General features: G+C 36.2%; 1 protein-coding gene across 1 annotated transcript in view; it reads right to left on the reverse strand.

Annotated features, from left to right (window-relative positions):
- Positions 1-9,257: 9,257 nt before the first annotated feature.
- Positions 9,258-19,726, reverse strand: part of LOC127079612 (uncharacterized) — a 34,609-nt gene continuing 24,140 nt past the window's right edge. The window contains exon 3 of the mRNA XM_051019992.1: positions 9,258-9,604. Coding sequence (XP_050875949.1) covers positions 9,258-9,604 — 347 coding nt within the window. The remainder of the gene's footprint in view (positions 9,605-19,726) is intronic.

A 19,726-nucleotide genomic window follows, 5' to 3' on the forward strand; every position in this document is an offset into this window, starting at 1 on the left:
AACAGGTTGCTTCTTGGAACACCAAGAAATGGGACCTCCCAGAAATTTGAATAAGTACCCAGACGTACTTCTTCTGTCAACTCTGTCTCCACACCAATCAGAGTCTGAATAACTCAGAAGTTCTGACTCATCCTTTCTTCCAGAAGGAAATAATACTCCATACTTCAGAGTTCCCTTGATATACCTCAGAATCCTGACAGCAGCTTGGTAATGGGACCACTTAGGTTTACTCATGAACCTACTAACCATCCCAACTGAATAGCAAATATCAGGTCTGGTATTGCACAAATACCTCAGAGAACCAACCAACTGTTTGAAGGTTGTAGCGTCCACATCCTTTCCATCAGAGTCAGAATCCAGTTTCTGATTTGTATCAGAAGGTGTGACAACAATCTTACAATTCTTCAGTTCAAATCTCTTCAGAAGTTCTAATTCATACTTGAGCGGATGCAAAATAATACCTTTCTCAGAGTATCTGAACTCCATCCCTAGAAAGTATGTCATTTTGCCTAGATCAGTCATTTCGAATTCATTCATCAGAACTTTCTTGAACTTGGCTATCTCCTGTTCAGAACTTCCAGTCAGCAGTATATCATCAACATATAAACATACCAGAGTCATATTTCCTTCAGAAGTATGCTGAACATAGACACCGTACTCCATCTCACATTTCTGAAAGCCTTGCTTCTTGAAAAATGAATCAATCTTCTGATTCCAAGCTCTGGGTGCTTGTTTCAATCCATATAGAGTTTTGTATAATCTGTACACCATCCCTTCCTGATTCTTTTTCACAAATCCAGGAGGTTGTGACACGTAAACTTCTTCTTCTAATGGACCGTTCAGAAATGCAGATTTTACATCTAAATGCATCAGAGGCCAATTCCTGTTAGCAGCTATTGCAATCACCATTCTGATTGTTTCATGTCTTGCTACAGGTGCAAACACTTCAGAGTAATCCAGCCCAGGTTTCTGTAGAAATCCTCTGGCTACCAACCTTGCTTTATGTTTGCCAATTGAACCATCTGGCTTTAACTTCTGCTTGAAAACCCATCTGACGCTGATGGCTTTCTTGTCTTTTGGAAGTTCTGTCAGCTTCCAAGTCTCGTTTCTCTCTATAGCATCAAGTTCTTCTTTCATGGCCTTCAGCCAGAGCTTCTGCTTAAGAGCCTCTTCTGTACTTATGGGTTCAGAGTCTACTAACATGGCACACTGAATAACTTCTCCTTCAGAGTCTACTTTAGTGTCTTGCAGCATGTCAAATTCTGCATATCTTCTGGGGATGTTTCTGATTCTTTGTGGTCTCTGAACTTGTTCAGAGTCTTGAGCTTCAGAGTTTCTAGCTTCAGATGGTTGACTTCCTCCAGAGCTTTGACCATCTTCAGGGGCTGGCATATTTCCAGAGTCTGAATTGCCACCAGAATCTGGATTACCATCAGAGTCTGGGTCATCAGAGTCTGGATCATCAGAGTCACCTTCATCTTCTGAGTCTTCTCCAGAGTCAGAATCACTATCACAATCAGAATCAATGTCAGAGTTTACTCCAACTTCAGAAATTCTTAGCTCTGACCTTTCTTCAGAAGTTCTAACATCAGAATCAGATTGAGACTTATCCCAATTCCAAAATTCTGATTCCTTCACAATCACATCTCTGCTGAATTCAATTTTGTTGGTTTCTGGACAATAGAGCTTGTATGCACCTGTACTGTGGTACCCTATCAGAATCATCACTTTGCTTCTATCATCCAGCTTCTGTCTTCTGGCTTCTGGAACATGTTTATAGCAAACAGAACCAAATACCTTCAGATGACTAACACTTTGCTTATCTCCAGTCCACTTCTGTATTGGAACTATTTCCTTCAACTTCTTTGTAGGACATCGGTTGAGTACATACGTTGCAGTGGCAACAGCTTCTCCCCAGAGCTTCTGAGGAAGTTTCTTCTCCTTTAGCATGCTTCTCACCATATCAAGCAAAGTGCGGTTTCTTCTTTCAGCAAGACCATTGTGTTGAGGGGTATAAGGAGCAGTAACCTCATGCTCAATTCCATTCTCCTCACAGAACTTCTGGAACTCTTTGGAGTTATACTCACCTCCACCGTCAGTTCTAAGAATCTTCAACTTCTGACCACTCTGATTCTCAGCCTTCATTCTGAACTTCTTGAATTCATCAAACACCTCGTGTTTAAACTTAATAAGGGATACCCATGTCATTCTTGTGAATTCATCAACAAATAACACAAAGTATTTATTCCCTCCAATCGATGCTACTGGAAATGGACCACACACATCAGAATGTACAACTCCCAAGGCATGTTTTTCTCTTGGAGCAGTTTCTGACGCAAATGGCAATCGTGGTTGTTTTCCTTCCATGCAAACTTTGCATGACTTTTTAGGCTTCTTAATTGCAGGAATTCCATGTACCAACTTCTTTGAATTCAGATGTTTTAAGCTTCTGAAATTCAAATGACCAAATCTTCTATGCCACAACTCACTCTCCTTCTCAGCACTTGTTGCACTAAGACATTCTGAGTCTGTAGTTCTGACATTCACCTTGAATGTTCTATTCCTTCCCTGTTCTGACTCCATAATCAACTCCTGATTGCAGTCATACAGCTTCAGAAGATTGTCCTTCATGGTAACTGAAAAACCTTTCTCAATTAATTGTCCCACACTCATCAGATTGCTTCTGATGCCAGGTACATACCACACGTTCTGAATCAATGCTGTTTTCCCATTGTTCAGAATCACTCTGACATTTCCCATACCTTCTGCATTAAGATATTTGTCATCAGCACATCTGATCTTTGTCCTCTTTTCAAAGTCAAAGTCAACCAGCCATCTCTTGTTTCCAGTAAGATGATTTGAACAGCCAGTGTCCATATACCACCAGTCTATCAGATCCATATCATCAGATTCAGAGGCCATCAATAACACAGATTCGTCATCAGAACTTCTGGCTATATTTGCTTCTTCTGATTTTCTCTCCTTGTTTGACCAACAGTCTCTAGCAAAGTGACCAAACTTCTTACAACAGTAACATTGGATCTTCTTCTTGTCATACTTCTCTTTTCCCTTCTGAGCATTCTTTTGTCTATCAGAGGTTGAGCTTTCTGACTTCTGACCACCATCAGATCTTCTCCTGGCTTCTGACTGCTTCTGATACCTCTTATCAGAAGTTGCTTTCAGAGCCTGCTGCTCTACTTCCCTTTCAGAAGTTCTCTCAGTCAAACGCAACTCTTGCGCTTTTAGACTGCTCTGCAGCTCTTCAATTCTCATGGTGCTCAGATCTTTGGAATGTTCTATTGCTACCACAATGTAATCAAATTGACAGGTAAGGGATCTCAATACCTTCTCCATGATTGTTTCTTCAGAAAGAGTTTCTCCACACGCTTTCATCTCATTAGTGATCAGAATCACTCTAGAGATGTATTCAGAAACTTTCTCATTATTCTTCATGTTGAGATTCTCATATTGCTTTCTCAAGGACTGAAGCTTCACCTTCTTCACTGATGCGTCACCACCATAACATCTAACCAGTGTGTCCCACGCAGCCTTTGCTGTCGTTGAATCTGCAATCTTCTCAAACACATTTACATCAACACATTGATGAATGAAGAACAATGCTTTCTGATCCTTCTTCCTTACTTCCTTCTGCGTGTTTTTCTGTTCATCCGTCGCATCTGCTGCTACCGGAACATAACCATCAGTGACAAGATCTAGAACATCTTGAGCACCGAACAATACACGCATTTGGATCATCCAACGATTCCAGTTTTTACCGTCAAATACTGGAAGTTTGGTGTTCATGTTTCCGTTTCCGTTCATCTTTCTACCTTGCACAGTACACTCAGATTTCTCACACAGTGTTTCCCAACCCACAGAATTAAAATTCTGATCAGATTTTGTTCAAGATTCAACACGAATCTAAGAATTAAAATCAAACACACAAGACCTCACGTTCACTCGTGTTTCCCGTGTTTCCCAATGAATCCGAACCGGAGCTCTAGATACCAATTGTTGGTGCAAAGATAGAATGAATGGAAATATTCTATTAAGAATGACGGCTACAAAACATGATAAAAGTTACAATGATTGTCACCCTATTTATAAGCTAAAACTAGGGTTACTAGAATAGGATAAAATACTAAAATACCCTCTAACAAACTTAGGGGCTAAGAAAATAGTACAACTAATAAATATGAATTACTTCTAATAACTCCTACACTGCCTCTGTTTGTTTGTTACTGTATGGAACCAAGTTGGTTTTCCATAAGTTCCCATGTCAAGATCTTAGTGCCTCTTAGGTTTGATTTAATTACTAAACAAACTAAAGTGCACAAGATATAGTTACTTCTCATAAATTTACTTCAAAGCACAAGATAATTTTTAATGTTACTTCTCGTAAATTTACTTCAAAGCACAAGATAATTTTTAATGCAATTATCTAGGTTTCATTTGTTTTTTATAAAAATATTTATTTTATTTTCTATTAATATATACTAGTAGAAGACTCGTGCGTCCGCACGGGTATAAGCATTGTTTTTGCATGAATTTTTGTTGGAATATAATTGATTGAAATACATAATAATGAATAATAATGAAGATTTTACATTTTTCCTTATTTATATATTTTTTCTTGTTTCAATCTAATTATTAGGTTCTGCATAGAAATGAAAGTATACAAATCTTTTCGAAATATATGCAATTAATTCAAGCTGTATGCAAAAAGAATTTCAAAATATATAGCAATATCTTGATCAAGAAGAGATTAATTTCTAGCATGAATTTTAAAAGTGTGCAATGGTTGAACATCAGAAGAAAATATTGTATACATAATAGAATCAGTCACGCGTTAATATAAATTAAACGAATATCAAAAGTAACAAAACCTCAGTAATTTTAAAATTGAAATTCAAGCATGAGTCATACAAAAAAAATAAAGAAAACAAAAAAATTGTGAACAATTGAAGAGAAGCCATTGCCTACAAAAGAAGAAAAGGAAATAGTCAATAGAAATTGTAACAAATAAGAGATAGGTTTGAGTAAAATATTTCATTGTTAAATAGAAAGATACGGGGAAAGAACATGAAATATAAAAATACCTAGAAAATATTATGGAAAACTTCCTTGAAGACCACATTAGTTGTTTGAGCTACATGATTATTGTATTTGTCATGAATTAAGATTTTCAAACCAGCCTTGCTCTTGACTCATGAAATTGCGACATAAAGTTGACCATGACTGAATACTATTAGATTTAATTATTAGATTTAATTCATATTTAAGTTTGTTAGATATTAGATTTAAATATTAGATTTGATTCATATTTAAGTTTGTTAGATATTAGATTTAAATATTAGATTTGATTCATATTTAAGTTTGTTAGAGGCTTATAAATAGGGTGTCAATCATTGTAACTTTTAATCCTTTTTGTAGCCATCATTCTCTGAATAAGAATATTTCCATTCATCATATATTCTACCTTTGCACCAACAATTGGTATCTAGAGCTCCGGTTCAGATTCATTGGGAAACACGGGAAACACGAGTGAACGTGAGGTCTTGTGTGTTTGATTTTGATTCTTAGATTCGTGTTGAATCTTGAACAAAATCTGATCAGAATTTTAATTCTGTGGGTTGGGAAACACTGTGTGAGAAATCTGAGTGTATTGTGCAAGGTAGAAAGATGAACGGAAACGGCAACATGAACACCAAACTTCCAGTATTTGACGGTAAAAACTGGAATCGTTGGATGATCCAAATGCGTGTACTGTTCGGTGCTCAAGATGTTCTAGATCTTGTCACTGATGGTTATGTTCCGGTAGCAGCAGATGCGACGGATGAACAGAAAAACACGCAGAAGGAAGTAAGGAAGAAGGATCAGAAAGCATTGTTCTTCATTCATCAATGTGTTGATGTAAATGTGTTTGAGAAGATTGCAGATTCAACGACAGCAAAGGCTGCGTGGGACACACTGGTTAGATGTTATGGTGGTGACGCATCAGTGAAGAAGGTGAAGCTTCAGTCCTTGAGAAAGCAATATGAGAATCTCAACATGAAGAATAATGAGAAAGTTTCTGAATACATCTCCAGAGTGATTCTGATCACTAATGAGATGAAAGCGTGTGGAGAAACTCTTTCTGAAGAAACAATCATGGAGAAGGTATTGAGATCCCTTACCTCTCAATTTGATTACATTGTGGTAGCAATAGAACATTCCAAAGATCTGAGCACCATGAGAATTGAAGAGCTGCAGAGCAGTCTAGAAGCGCAAGAGTTGCGTTTGACTGAGAGAACTTCTGAAAGGGAAGTAGAGCAGCAGGCTCTGAAAGCAACTTCTGATAGGAGGTATCAGAAGCAGTCAGAAGCCAGGAGAAGATCTGATGGTGGTCAGAAGTCAGAGAGCTCAACCTCTGATAGACAAAAAAATGCTCAGAAGGGAAAAGAGAAGTATGACAAGAAGAAAATCCAATGTTACTGCTGTAAGAAGTTTGGTCACTTTGCTAGAGACTGTTGGTCAAACAAGGAGAGAAAATCAGAAGAAGCAAATATAGCCAGAAGTTCTGATGACGAATCTGTGCTATTGATGGCCTCTGAATCTGATGATATGGATCTGATAGACTGGTGGTATATGGACACTGGTTGTTCAAATCATCTTACTGGAAACAAGAAATGGTTGGTTGACTTTGACTCTGAAAAGAGGACAAAGATCAGATGTGCTGATGACAAATATCTTAATGCAGAAGGTATGGGAAATGTCAGAGTGACTCTGAACAATGGGAAAACAGCATTGATTCAGAACGTGTGGTATGTACCTGGCATCAGAAGCAATCTGATGAGTGTGGGACAATTAATTGAGAAAGGTTTCTCAGTTACCATGAAGGACAATCTTCTGAAGCTGTACGACTGTAATCAGAAGTTGATTATGGAGTCAGAACAGGGAAGGAATAGAACATTCAAGGTGAATGTCAGAACTGCAGACTCAGAATGTCTTAGTGCAACAAGTGCTGAGAAGGAGAGTGAGCTGTGGCACAGAAGATTTGGTCATTTGAATTTCAGAAGCTTAAAACATCTGAATTCAAAGAAGTTGGTACATGGAATTCCTGCAATTAAGAAGCCTGAAAAGTCATGCAAAGTTTGTATGGAAGGAAAACAACCACGATTGCCATTTGCGTCAGAAACTGCTCCAAGAGCAAAACATGCCTTGGGAGTTGTACATTCTGATGTGTGTGGTCCATTTCCAGTAGCATCGATGGGAGGGAATAAATACTTTGTGTTATTTGTTGATGAATTCACAAGAATGACATGGGTATCCCTTATTAAGTTCAAACACGAGGTGTTTGATGAATTCAAGAAGTTCAGAATGAAGGCTGAGAATCAGAGTGGTCAAAAGCTGAAGATTCTTAGAACTGACGGTGGAGGTGAGTATAACTCCAAAGAGTTCCAGAAGTTCTGTGAGGAGAATGGAATTGAGCATGAGGTTACTGCTCCTTATACCCCTCAACACAATGGTCTTGCTGAAAGAAGAAACCGCACTTTGCTTGATATGGTGAGAAGCATGCTAAAGGAGAAGAAGCTTCCTCAGAAGCTCTGGGGAGAAGCTGTTGCCACTGCAACGTATGTACTCAACCGTTGTCCTACGAAGAAGTTGAAGGAAATAGTTCCAATACAGAAGTGGACTGGAGATAAGCAAAGTGTTAGTCATTTGAAGGTGTTTGGTTCTGTTTGCTATAAACATGTTCCAGAAGCCAGAAGACAGAAGCTGGATGATAGAAGCAAAGTGATGATTCTGATAGGGTACCACAGTACAGGTGCATATAAGCTCTATTGTCCAGAAACCAATAAAATTGAATTCAGCAGAGATGTGATTGTGAAGGAATCAGAAGTTTGGAATTGGGATAAGTCTCAATCTGACTCTGATGTTAGAACCTCTGAAGAAAGGTCAGAGTTCAGAATTTCTGAGGTTGGAGTAAACTCTGACGTTGATTCTGATTCTGATAGTGATTCTGACTCTGGAGAAGACTCAGAAGATGAAGGTGACTCTGATGATCCAGATGACCCAGACTCTGATGGTTATCCAGATTCTGGTGGCAATTCAGACTCTGGAAATATGCCAGACCCTGAAGATGATCAAAGCTCTGGAGGAAGTCAACCATCTGAAGCTAGAAACTCTGAAGCTCAAGACTCTGAACAAGTTCAGAGACCACAAAGAATCAGAAACATCCCCAGAAGATATGCAGAATTTGACATGCTGAAAGACACTGAAGTAGACTCTGAAGGAGAAGTTATTCAGTGTGCCATGTTAGTAGACTCTGAACCCATAAGTACAGAAGAGGCTCTTAAGCAGAAGCTCTGGCTGAAGGCCATGAAAGAAGAACTTGATGCTATAGAGAGAAACAAGACTGGAAGTTCTGAACAAGAGATAGCCAAGTTCAAGAAAGTTCTGATGAATGAATTCGAAATGACTGATCTAGGCAAAATGACATACTTTCTAGGGATGGAGTTCAGATACTCTGAGAAAGGTATTATTTTGCATCAGCTCAAGTATGAATTAGAACTTCTGAAGAGATTTGATCTGAAGAATTGTAAGATTGCTGTTACTGCATGCCAAGCTGTGTGGATTCTGAATCTATTGCAGGATCTGAAGATTAAAGTAAACAAACCTCTGAAGCTGATGATTGACAACAAGTCTGCAATCAATCTTGCCAGAAACCCAGTGTTGCATGGGAGAAGCAAGCACATTGAGACCAAGTATCATTTTCTGAGACATCAAGTTCAGAGGGGAGTGTTAGAAGTTGTACACTGTAGCACTCAGAAGCAGTTGGCAGATGTTCTGACGAAAGCTATCAAGACTGATCAATTTCTCAGATTAAGGGATGGAATTGGTGTTACAAGTTTTGATGGAATATGAATTAAGGGATGGTATTAGATTTAATTATTAGATTTAATTCATATTTAAGTTTGTTAGATATTAGATTTAAATATTAGATTTGATTCATATTTAAGTTTGTTAGATATTAGATTTAAATATTAGATTTGATTCATATTTAAGTTTGTTAGAGGCTTATAAATAGGGTGTCAATCATTGTAACTTTTAATCCTTTTTGTAGCCATCATTCTCTGAATAAGAATATTTCCATTCATCATATATTCTACCTTTGCACCAACAAATACATCTTTTGGCAAATATAAACCAACAAAGTCTAACAATTATCCTTGAGATTTGTTTATTGTCATAGCAAATGAGACAATAATGGGGAATTATCGTCTTATAAGTTTGAATGGCCAAGGTGATTGAGAAGGTGAAAAAGATATTCTTGGGATGTAAATAGTGTTTCCAATATTTGTACCTGATATAAGCTTAGCTTCAATGACATGATTTGCTAGCCTTGTAACAGTCAATCTTGTATCGTTGCACAAACCTTCAGATTTATCTAAATTCCGTATTAACATTACAGTTGTTCCAACCTTTAGTTTCATGGAATGATTAAGCAATCCAGAAGTTTTTAAACAACTTAAGAATTCTTGTGTCAAATATTCGTAAGCATCATTGTCATTAGCTTTCAATCTATCAATGAAATCACTACTTAAAAACTCTTTAACTTCACCTGAAAAAAGTAGATAGTGTGTTAACAACAACATATGAGAATTAATAATATGTAGTGAAAAAATTGTGTTTAAAAAATAGTCACCTGGAAGAAGTTCTATGATGTAATCATTTATTTCATCAACATTCTCAATAGTTGATGCTAAAATAGCTCTACTTTATAGAAAATTCGTATTTGTGTTATTTTGGAGGAGATTTGGGTAAGTAGTTGTAACAATTTTCTCAATGGGGTCTATGTATTATGTAAGAAGTAACTCTGGTGGAACTGTAATTTCCGCATAACCATCATTTGGTTCAGAAATTTGACCGTCCTCTACTTTTAAAATCCAATCTGAGAAGAATTGAATATTTGCTGCATTATAAGAGTTGGACCCAGTTTGTAAACGCATATTTTTTTGTTTGTTTTAGTTCCTTGCAATGATTCCAGATGTAGGAAGCATTAATGGTTGAATGCACAATATCATACCTTGTTCATCTTGGTATGACGGGTAGTATTTATCGAAAATCACCACCAAAAACCACAACTTTGCCTCCAAAAATTGTCTCACATGCCACATTGTCATGACCCATAATATCTTTCAAGGACTTGTCAAGAGATTCAAAATAAAATTTATTTGCCATAGGCGCCTCATCCCATATAATCAGCTTTGTTATTTGCAAAAAGCCAACAAGGTCATATTTTTCTCAATGTTACAAATGGATAATTTTATGCATGGTACACGTATCTTGAATCTTGAATGGGCCATTCTACCTCATGGTAAAAGTAGACTTGCGATTTCACTTAACGCGACATTTAGAATAATATCTTGGTTAGAACGTAAAGTTGCTGAAAGTATGTTCCACATGAAAGTCTTTCCAGTTCTACCATAACCGTATAAAAAAACACACCTCCTTTCTGGTTAGTGACAACTTGCATGATCTCTCTAAAAATACCGAGTTGTTCTTCTGTGAAAATTGGGGAAAATATACATTTAGTTTTGAAATTAATATCAATACCAAAATCAAAATCAAAATGAAAACAACAATGCAATAATGATTATGATGTAATGAAAATCAAAACAGCAACACATGTACTATAAAATATGTTGATGATGTAAGGAATTTAATAAATTTATAGAACCAAAATCAAAACAACAATGCATTCTTTAATTAATTTATGTAGAGACCAATATTTGATTTATGTAGTTTTATCATGATATACATGAAAATAAAATAATACATGCAGTAACATAGCAAAGTGTCGCACCTCAAAAAAAATGAGAACACGACCTAGCGAAGCGCAATCGCACACCCGTATGATGGACTAAACAGAGTCGCCACCAAACTTTATTTATTCCTAAAAAGGAAATGGGAAATATTGATAAAACTCAAGAAAGAACGACAATGATTATGGTCGTCGCAATCAAATTAGGGTTCGGGATTCGATTACGCAAGGGGAAGGTATTAGCACCCCTCACGTCCGTTGTACTCAGCGGAAACCATTAGGTTAGTTGTGCGCGTTATTGTTAGCTTAGATATGTTCGGCTTCTTAAGTTATTATGAGGGAAAGAATAATAGGATCAAAAGAAAAGAGAACATATTTTTTTGGATTTTTTGCAACCAAGGGGACTAAACCTAAGGTTTTCTACTAATGGGCCTGACAAGATTTCGCAATCCTGCTCCTACGTATCTCTATAGAGAAATCAAGACACACGTAGTTTTGGGTAGAAAAATGTTTGTTTGTTGGTAAATTTTAGCGAAAGCTATCTTATATTAATCGACGAGAAACATTGTTTTACCCAAAACAGATGAGGAGCAGACATATACATCACATCGAATGGATTTACAAATCAACATTCGGAAAAACGTCACTTATATCAACTCAACAATTGTGAATGAAGCATTTCTTTGCATCATCTTAAGATAAAATGTCTTTCGTTTATGAAAATGTTTTTCTGATCGATTGCACAACAACAAGAAAAAAAATTTGATTGGTTGAAAGTCTTTTGGGGTTGGAAAGACGAGTATTTATGACTTGCAAGTTCTTACAACTTGGGTCTAATACTAGGTAATCTTTTTCTTTCAATTTTATTATGAAAAGAGTTTGGATATTTACAAGTGTTTTGAAAGGAAGACGAACACTTATTGCTTGCAAGCTCTTACAACTTGAGCCTAACATTCAGGACTACGACTGGACCTTTCATCGAGGTAATCTTCTTCTTCCAATTTTAATTAAGAAAATGATTTGAAATTAATTTTTTTTAATGTACAAAGGTTTAAAATTATTGAAAATTAAGTTGATATTGCTTATGAGCTCATTGTGAGAAGGTCCAAGAGTAAGTCATGTGAAGAAAATAACAAACACATAAGTTATATTTACAACACACTCAAAAATTAAATCAAAAGAAATAAAATCGGAACGTGCATGGATCAAAATCATGATGCAAGGATTCGAATCAAAGTCACATAACGCAAAGACGTGTAAGGCAATTGGAAATTGAAAAGCAAACAAAAACCCTAGGTAATGTGCTCAAAAGCCGATTTGTGCATATTGACAATAATCAAAATGTCGTATGCGATGAATCAAAACGTAGTGAAATACTATTAATATATCGACAAAATAATCATGGAATAACAACATGGGGAGTGTTGTATCCATAGACCAAGGCTTGATGTTTAATCATGAAAAGAAATCAAATAAACAGTCAAAATCCATCCAAGTATTAAAAAAATAGGGCAAAACATAAAAAGGTGAAAAATAGTAAAAAAAAATGCTAATAATAATAAAAATTTGCAGAAGTAGGGGTTTTCAAGGCTCAAACCCATGGTCTTATGGGAATCACCAAATGCCTTTACCACTTGGCCAAACGTGGTTACTCATAAACTTACTGAACCCATGGATATATAATATAAGATTTATTAGAAAAATAAAAAACGTAAAAAAAAACGAGTTAAAAACAAGAAAATGCTAGTGCTAGGGAGCGAACCCATGGCATTGTGGGAAGCACCTAATGCTATCACTCAGCAATGGGTGGTCAATTGTTAACATAAAGTGCCCATGCATATATACCTTAAACTATGACGCTGAGATGAAATAAAACAAAATAAAACAACAAAAGCAAAAGAAGTAGCAGCCACACACCTATTCTTTTCATGGCAATGCAAATCAAAATGATTAGAAACAAATCCAACACTAATATACATTGACTAGAATCACAAATGTGTGAAAACACAAGAAACAAAAACAAAATGTTTGTATTATTCTAACAGCCATGTCACTTTTCCAATGCATTTCTTGAAGTAGATGTTGAATCCTAAAAATTCAACAACATGGTAATGTAAATCGGCAATTGAAAGCACTACATCACAATCAAGCAAATTAAATTTATAAAAAAACAACAATATGTAAGCAATATGTACAATGCAATTGAATAATAAAATAAACCGCGATGCAAAGTAAGATTAGTGCAGTCCGAAATCAAATTAAAGTCTGAACACCATGACCAAAACATGATAAAACTCGAAAAATAGAAAAGTTACCGACGCCGGAGCTGCTACGGTTGTTGCGTTGCAGGAGTTGACTTTCTAAAAGGATAGATAAAAAATGATGTGAAATTATAGGTTATGTCTGTTTCTTAGTGAAGCTTGATGGATCGGTTCATGATTTGGATTTTCACAAGGAAGAGCTTCTTCCTTTTTTCAACATGAGAGCTCATCAACTTCTATTCGATGCAACTTTCTTTCCCCTTTTTTTAGTTACTATTTCTTTATCGTTTTCGAAAAGGAGAGGGAGAGGAGTGTTTAATGGTTTTAAAGGGATGAAGCAGGTGATGTGCTAAGGCTTTTAGGTATGAGTTTTAATGAGCTCTTTCTTGGAAAATGTTAAGAAAAGACAAACATGGCGGCATGGTTTGTAAGGTTATTTAATGGTGAGTTTTGATTTTGTAGTAGCAGGAAGTAGATTTTTTTTGTGTGGAGAAGAGACTATCAATGTAGTGTGTAAGGTTATTTTTTAGCTTATGTGAGGGAGAGTCCATAGGGAAAAGGAAGTGAGAGTACTGAGCATGGTTTTTTGGTTTCAAAATTGGAGAGAGGTAGAATACATGAAATGGAGGTGTCGCTTAGCCTTTGATTGGGCTAGGTGTTCCTGTCTCATGCATTGGCCAACTACATAGTATATATAGTGAGATATGTAGGGTTTTATTTTTATTCTAATGCCAAGATTGCCCTTTTTTACTACTTAATGATAAAATAAATAAACTAACTAAAATCAAATAAAAATTCAACACTAAAAAATAATTAAAATAAAATTGAAATGAGACCACCATTAATCCTATTTAGTTATTTAAAAATAATTGACAAAAAATAGAAAAAGAAATGACTAAAAATGAATAAAAATCGGGTGCAAAAATGCTCGAAAAAATTAAATTGAATGCATCAAATTGATCAGCGCAAAATAAACTTCTCGAAAACATATATGTTTTTGTCAAATTTTGAAATGGAAAAGTGTCTGGTTAAAACGCTTAGACGGACCAAAATGTGACCGAAAAATAAACCGAGTACACCAAGTTAAACTACGTGAAACATACATTAATAAAACTGATGTCTGCAAACTTGATCTTAAAACTTTTTCCCACGCTGTTTTGACACACATTTGATAATTGATTCAATTGGTTTGCCTCTAGATCCGAAAATTTATTTCGACTGACATTCTAGGCATTATGCGGTATGGAATGCATGTTATGCTATACAGAGGTACAACAACTATGATGAATGTATTGAATCGGGTTTCAGGGTCAAAATTGGGGTGTGACAGTTTCCCTTATTTAAGTATCTTCAACCAGAGAATATGAAGCAGGCACTCTTTATATGACCATAGTGGAATATAATTAAATACTAAGAAGACCTGGATTTTGACCCCTGCATGCACATGGCATGATATGATATATTATCCATGGGTGCACGACTCTTTTTTTTATTTTGATGGTGATTTTGATATGTTATAGATATGATGAAGTCTAGCATAAAAAATTATGATGGATGATAAACATACTTGTGGGGAATGATGGAAATATATGGTAAAGGTAGCCCACGAAAAACAAAAATGAGGGTAGAAATTCATTAGGGATAACAATCCTGCTGGAAGAAAGACAATTGGGGAATATGCAAAGAGATTTTAACAACAGGTTCATACATGACCTGATAACACCGAAATATTCAAAGAATTTTCAACAAGTTCAAACATGACCTGATAACACTTGAATATTCAAAGAGTGCTCAATTAATAGGTTCAAACATGACCTAGCAGTATTAGGGAACATACAAAGAAGGTTTAAACAACAGGTTCAGACATTAACCTGATGAAAACTTGAATATCAAGGAAAGTTTAGTCAACAGGTTCATACATGACCTGACAATACTGGAAAAAATCAAATAATTCCATCAATAGGTTCATACATGACCTGACCATTAGAATATTCAAAGAGTTTCAATAACAGGTTCAAACATGATCTGAAAATGCTGGGGGATATCAAAAGGTTCCATCAATGGGTTCAAACATGACCTGACAAAACTGGAAAACATACAAATAAAGTTCCATCAATAGACTCATACATGACCTGACAACATTTGAAAATTCAAACTGTTTCAACAACAAGTTCAGACATGACCTGAAAATACTAGAAATTCAAGGAAATTTTAATCAATAGGTTCATACGTGACCTCAACATTAGGATATTTAAAGAAAGTTTCACCCACAGGTTCAGACATGACCTGACAACACTTGGGAAAAATCAAAGGGAATTTTATCAATAGGTTCATACATGACCTGACGATACTGGAAAATTCAAAGAAAGTATATCCACGGGTTAATGGATGACCTGACAATTATGGACGTTTCACAGAGATTTTAACAACACGTTCATACGTGACCTGACAACATTAGAAAACCCAAAGAAAACTTGAACAACAGTTGACCTGACAATATTGGAAAACATACAAAGCAAGTTTCATCAATTGGTTCATACATGACCTGGCACTTTAGAATACATCTGACAGTTCTGGAGATTTCTCATAAGAAATTCACCCAATCAAAGATTTTAGAGATTCCTAACAGAGAATTTATGCAAAACAAAGATAAATAGGAGTCTTCTTATAAGTAAACCATCCTCGCAAAAGGCTACGATGATTCTTTACAAAGAAATCAAATAAAACCAACATCATTGGAGTTTTCTAACACGAAAAACCTCTACGCTTATGGGAATTCCTCAAGATGACGAGTCATACATGACTTTTATGGAACCATCAGGAAAGACACGGTAATCAAACTCTCTATAAATGCCAACAACAATTGGACTTTGGCCGTAAGCAATGGATTACAACCAACTTTTAGGGGATAGGTGCCAACAACAATTGGACTTTCACCGTAAGCAATGGATTACAACAAGCTTCTAACGGATTTTGCCAACAACAATTGGACTTGACCGAGGACATTAGTAAAATAAGAACCGACTATAACAGAGTTTTACAGCAACAACTGGACTTGAAATGATGTTGGCGACAACCGAACTTCAGATACCAATTATGATTGTATTTACAAACGGAGTGACAATGATGCCAACGACAATTGGGTTTAAAATAAGTTCTAGTAACAACTGAGCTTAGAATAATTCTAGTGATAGCTGAATTTTAGGAGACACCAATGAGCCTTGAAATAATGCTAGGGAACGACATAGGGGTTCTGGAAGTGCGTCAGAACAAAAATGACATGTCCGAGAATTCATCGGAGAGTAAAAGATATGAATTCTGGAAATGCACTAAAATTACAAGTGATATTCTGGAAATACATCAGATAACAAAAACATCCGATAATACCTCAGGTAAATAAAAAAAATTCTGGAAATACGTCAGAATACAAGACAAACATATTCGAGAATACATCAGATAAAATTATGGAAATACATCAGAATACAAGACAGACATATTCGAGAATACATCAAACAGGTGGGGAAACATCTGAAAGCACATCAGACAAGTTATTGAAATACATCAATAAAAAAGGAGCCAAGAGTAAATTCATCGGATAATCCAAAAAGGAATTGAACCTCATGGACAAATTCATCGGATAGGTGCCAACTGAGTTGGACTTGAAAATGACTGTGAAAACCGGATGATGGTTTAAGGGCACCAAAGACAAACTGGAGTTAGAGGTCAAAAGATATAGGATCAACAACAAGGCCTGTATCAATGCAAAATGAGCGCGAAGTACATTTTGGCTATGCATGATTCGAATTTGTTTTTATGCATGATATATGAATGATCATGATATGAAAATGCTGACACTTGAGTGGACTGGGAGTTTGTAAAGGCTTTTTATGGAGATCATGATTCCTCAACACCGAGAACTCAACCAAATATTTTGTGATCAATGTTGTCAAAGGAGAATTCTATTAAGATTGACAACCACAACTTAGCCAAATGGATCCTTTCGGAGGATTAATGAACCGTGCTAGCATGATTTTCAGGCACTCGTCCCAGACCCAATAGTTGTTGTTGTATCGCATAATTTGTTTGAGCAGTTTGAAAGCATGAATGGGGTCTTCCCCTCTATGGCCCATCTTGCCCCAGTTTATTGGGTCTTTGAAAATGATCACCTTGAAAGTGAGTTTGAAACAGCTTGACATGAGACGATCTCGAGATAGCTTGCCCTAATGTTTGAATACCGCAATGATCTGACCTTGATTAGCCAAAAGCTAGAATGGCAGACTTTTGGTTGACTATCCTCGGATAGTTGGACTCAATGAGCTTCTGAGGTGGCTTGCCCTAGTCTGAGTCTTGAAACAAATTACTCTTGGCTAACTAAACCTTGGGGTGATTGGCTCGGATTGACTGATACTCAAAGTGATTTCCCCTGATTGGACTTCTTTCACTTTATCCAATTCCTCAATTGTATATTGTGGTAATTTCTTTAATGCTAAGTGCTGACTCGAAAATAAGATTGTTCATTCAAAAATGGTAATTTTAATGCAATTCTTATGAAAAAATTTCAAATCAAAATTTATTGATATGAACGGGTGAAATGCAGTGAACATGTCATTAATAAGAACACAATGATGGTCTAGTCATTCACAATATGAAAGTTGGTGCGATAAATGATTAACAAAAATCGTTTAGAGTTAGGTTAACACAACCTTGTTGTAGTATTCTTTCAGAATAAACCCTGCCTCAACTAGGTCTTTTAAGGGTTGTAATGCGGCCTGCTTCACTTTTATTTTTATAAAACAAAAGGATATAAGGTCAATTTTAATTTTAACCCACCCCTTCTTCTTGATGATCTCCAATTCCTACATTCAATTAATTTGATACATGATTCGACTTCGAAGGTGTGAAGGTGAAAATGAGGATTCAAGATTAGATTTTCTTGAAATGGAAGTCACCTTATTTTGTTTTTGTTGAGGATTTAATGACCTCTTTTGGTTTATTTTTTTATCCCTAATTTTTCCTGGACTGCTTCTTTGAAGCCTTTGGTCCATCGGGATGCCCTGATTTTTGCCTAAGTCATCTTTTGTGGTATTCGACCTAGCGGGATTTTTATTTTTTTGATGAATTTTTTTTGTGACTTCCATGTCATTGATTATTGAGGAACAACCGCTATAATATTGGGTTTTTCACAACTTCTTTGACACTTCAAGCATATGGTTGGTCTCTTTAAGTGGGATGTTTCCTCTTGCAACTTAAATGCAAAGTTAGATTAACTGAACAAACTACTCTGTCCCTGGTTAAGATTAAGGATTTTAGTTCCAAAAGAAATACTAACTTCAAGGCTCAAAGTGGTTGACTAGGGACTAACTCCTTATCTCTCTGATGTTTGGGGATTTGAAACAATGCCTTACATTATTGACAAGGTTTTCTTCAAAATCTGACCACAACAATTTCAGGTGTTTCGTTTTCATCATCCTCCTTCCAATCTTTGTTAACACAACATTTTGATAAAAAAAACTGAATGAGAGAAGTATTCTTGTTTTTAACATAAATGAAAACGAGTGAATACAAATGGACTAATTCAAAAGATGCATAAACATTTCATTAATCTTACCAATTCAAAGAAAACAACAATGCTTAAAAGCAAATAACAATCAACATGCAAGGAAGTTACAAAAAAAATCCTGAAATAGCCAAATGATTGGCAGCTTTAGGGAATTGGCTTCTTCAAACTTGATCCATTAACTTCGGGACACACCCCTTGAGGACTTCACACTTATCCGGGCGATAGGTTAACGTTCACCACCAAGCTTCCTTCTTGAAAGACTATGTACCTGTTGCAATCAACTGTTGTTCTTTGGCTTTGAAAGCGTTGCAGTCTTCATTTAAATGCCCTTCTGATCTGACATGATATCCATATTGCACATTTGGGTCATACCCGGGTGGGTAAGGTTGTGGAACCGACTTAATAGACCTGGGAACCACTAATGAGTTTTGAATCAGAGGTTGTAGAAGTTGGCTATATGTCATGAGGATTGGATGACGAGGAGCATTTCTTCCTTCCAAGTTATTTCGAGGCCTGGGCTGATTTTGATGTTGATTTCAATATGCCGGGCCTTGGGCTCGTTGATTTGGATCAGGAGAAAACCAGGATTGTTGGTAATGAATACCAAAAGGTAGTGGTTGATGGTATGACACTTTAGGCATTGTTAACTGCTCATTTTTAGTCACTTGAAGGTTGGGATCAACAAGCTTTTTGACATTGGCACGACGATCTTCAAATTATTTTCCTTCAATCTCATCGTTGGACGCAACCCTCTTGGACCCACTACTCACTTCTCCTTTGCTTCCGTTGGCATGGGTCATGACATTGTAAATCCAAGGCAGTATCTCAATTCTCTTACTGGGAAATGATGATATCTCGTTAGTCACATCCCTGACCTCTTCCTTTTGGTACAAAACCTTGATGGGTTTCAGGGGTCCTTCGCCTTTCTCATTACTTGGCCTAGAAATCAAGATATATGTATATGAGCATTCCTCCTTGAGTGTTGGTGACCTTATGCCAATCAATCTTTCCAGTATGGTATCCGCACTTGACCTTCGAGTGATCTTCTTTAAAGACTAAGCTCTTTTTGTTAATCAGTTCTCGTACCAAGGCTTTCAG

This window comes from Lathyrus oleraceus, chromosome 5, assembly GCF_024323335.1.
Source record: "Lathyrus oleraceus cultivar Zhongwan6 chromosome 5, CAAS_Psat_ZW6_1.0, whole genome shotgun sequence".
In the NCBI taxonomy this organism is placed as follows: domain Eukaryota; kingdom Viridiplantae; phylum Streptophyta; class Magnoliopsida; order Fabales; family Fabaceae; genus Lathyrus; species Lathyrus oleraceus.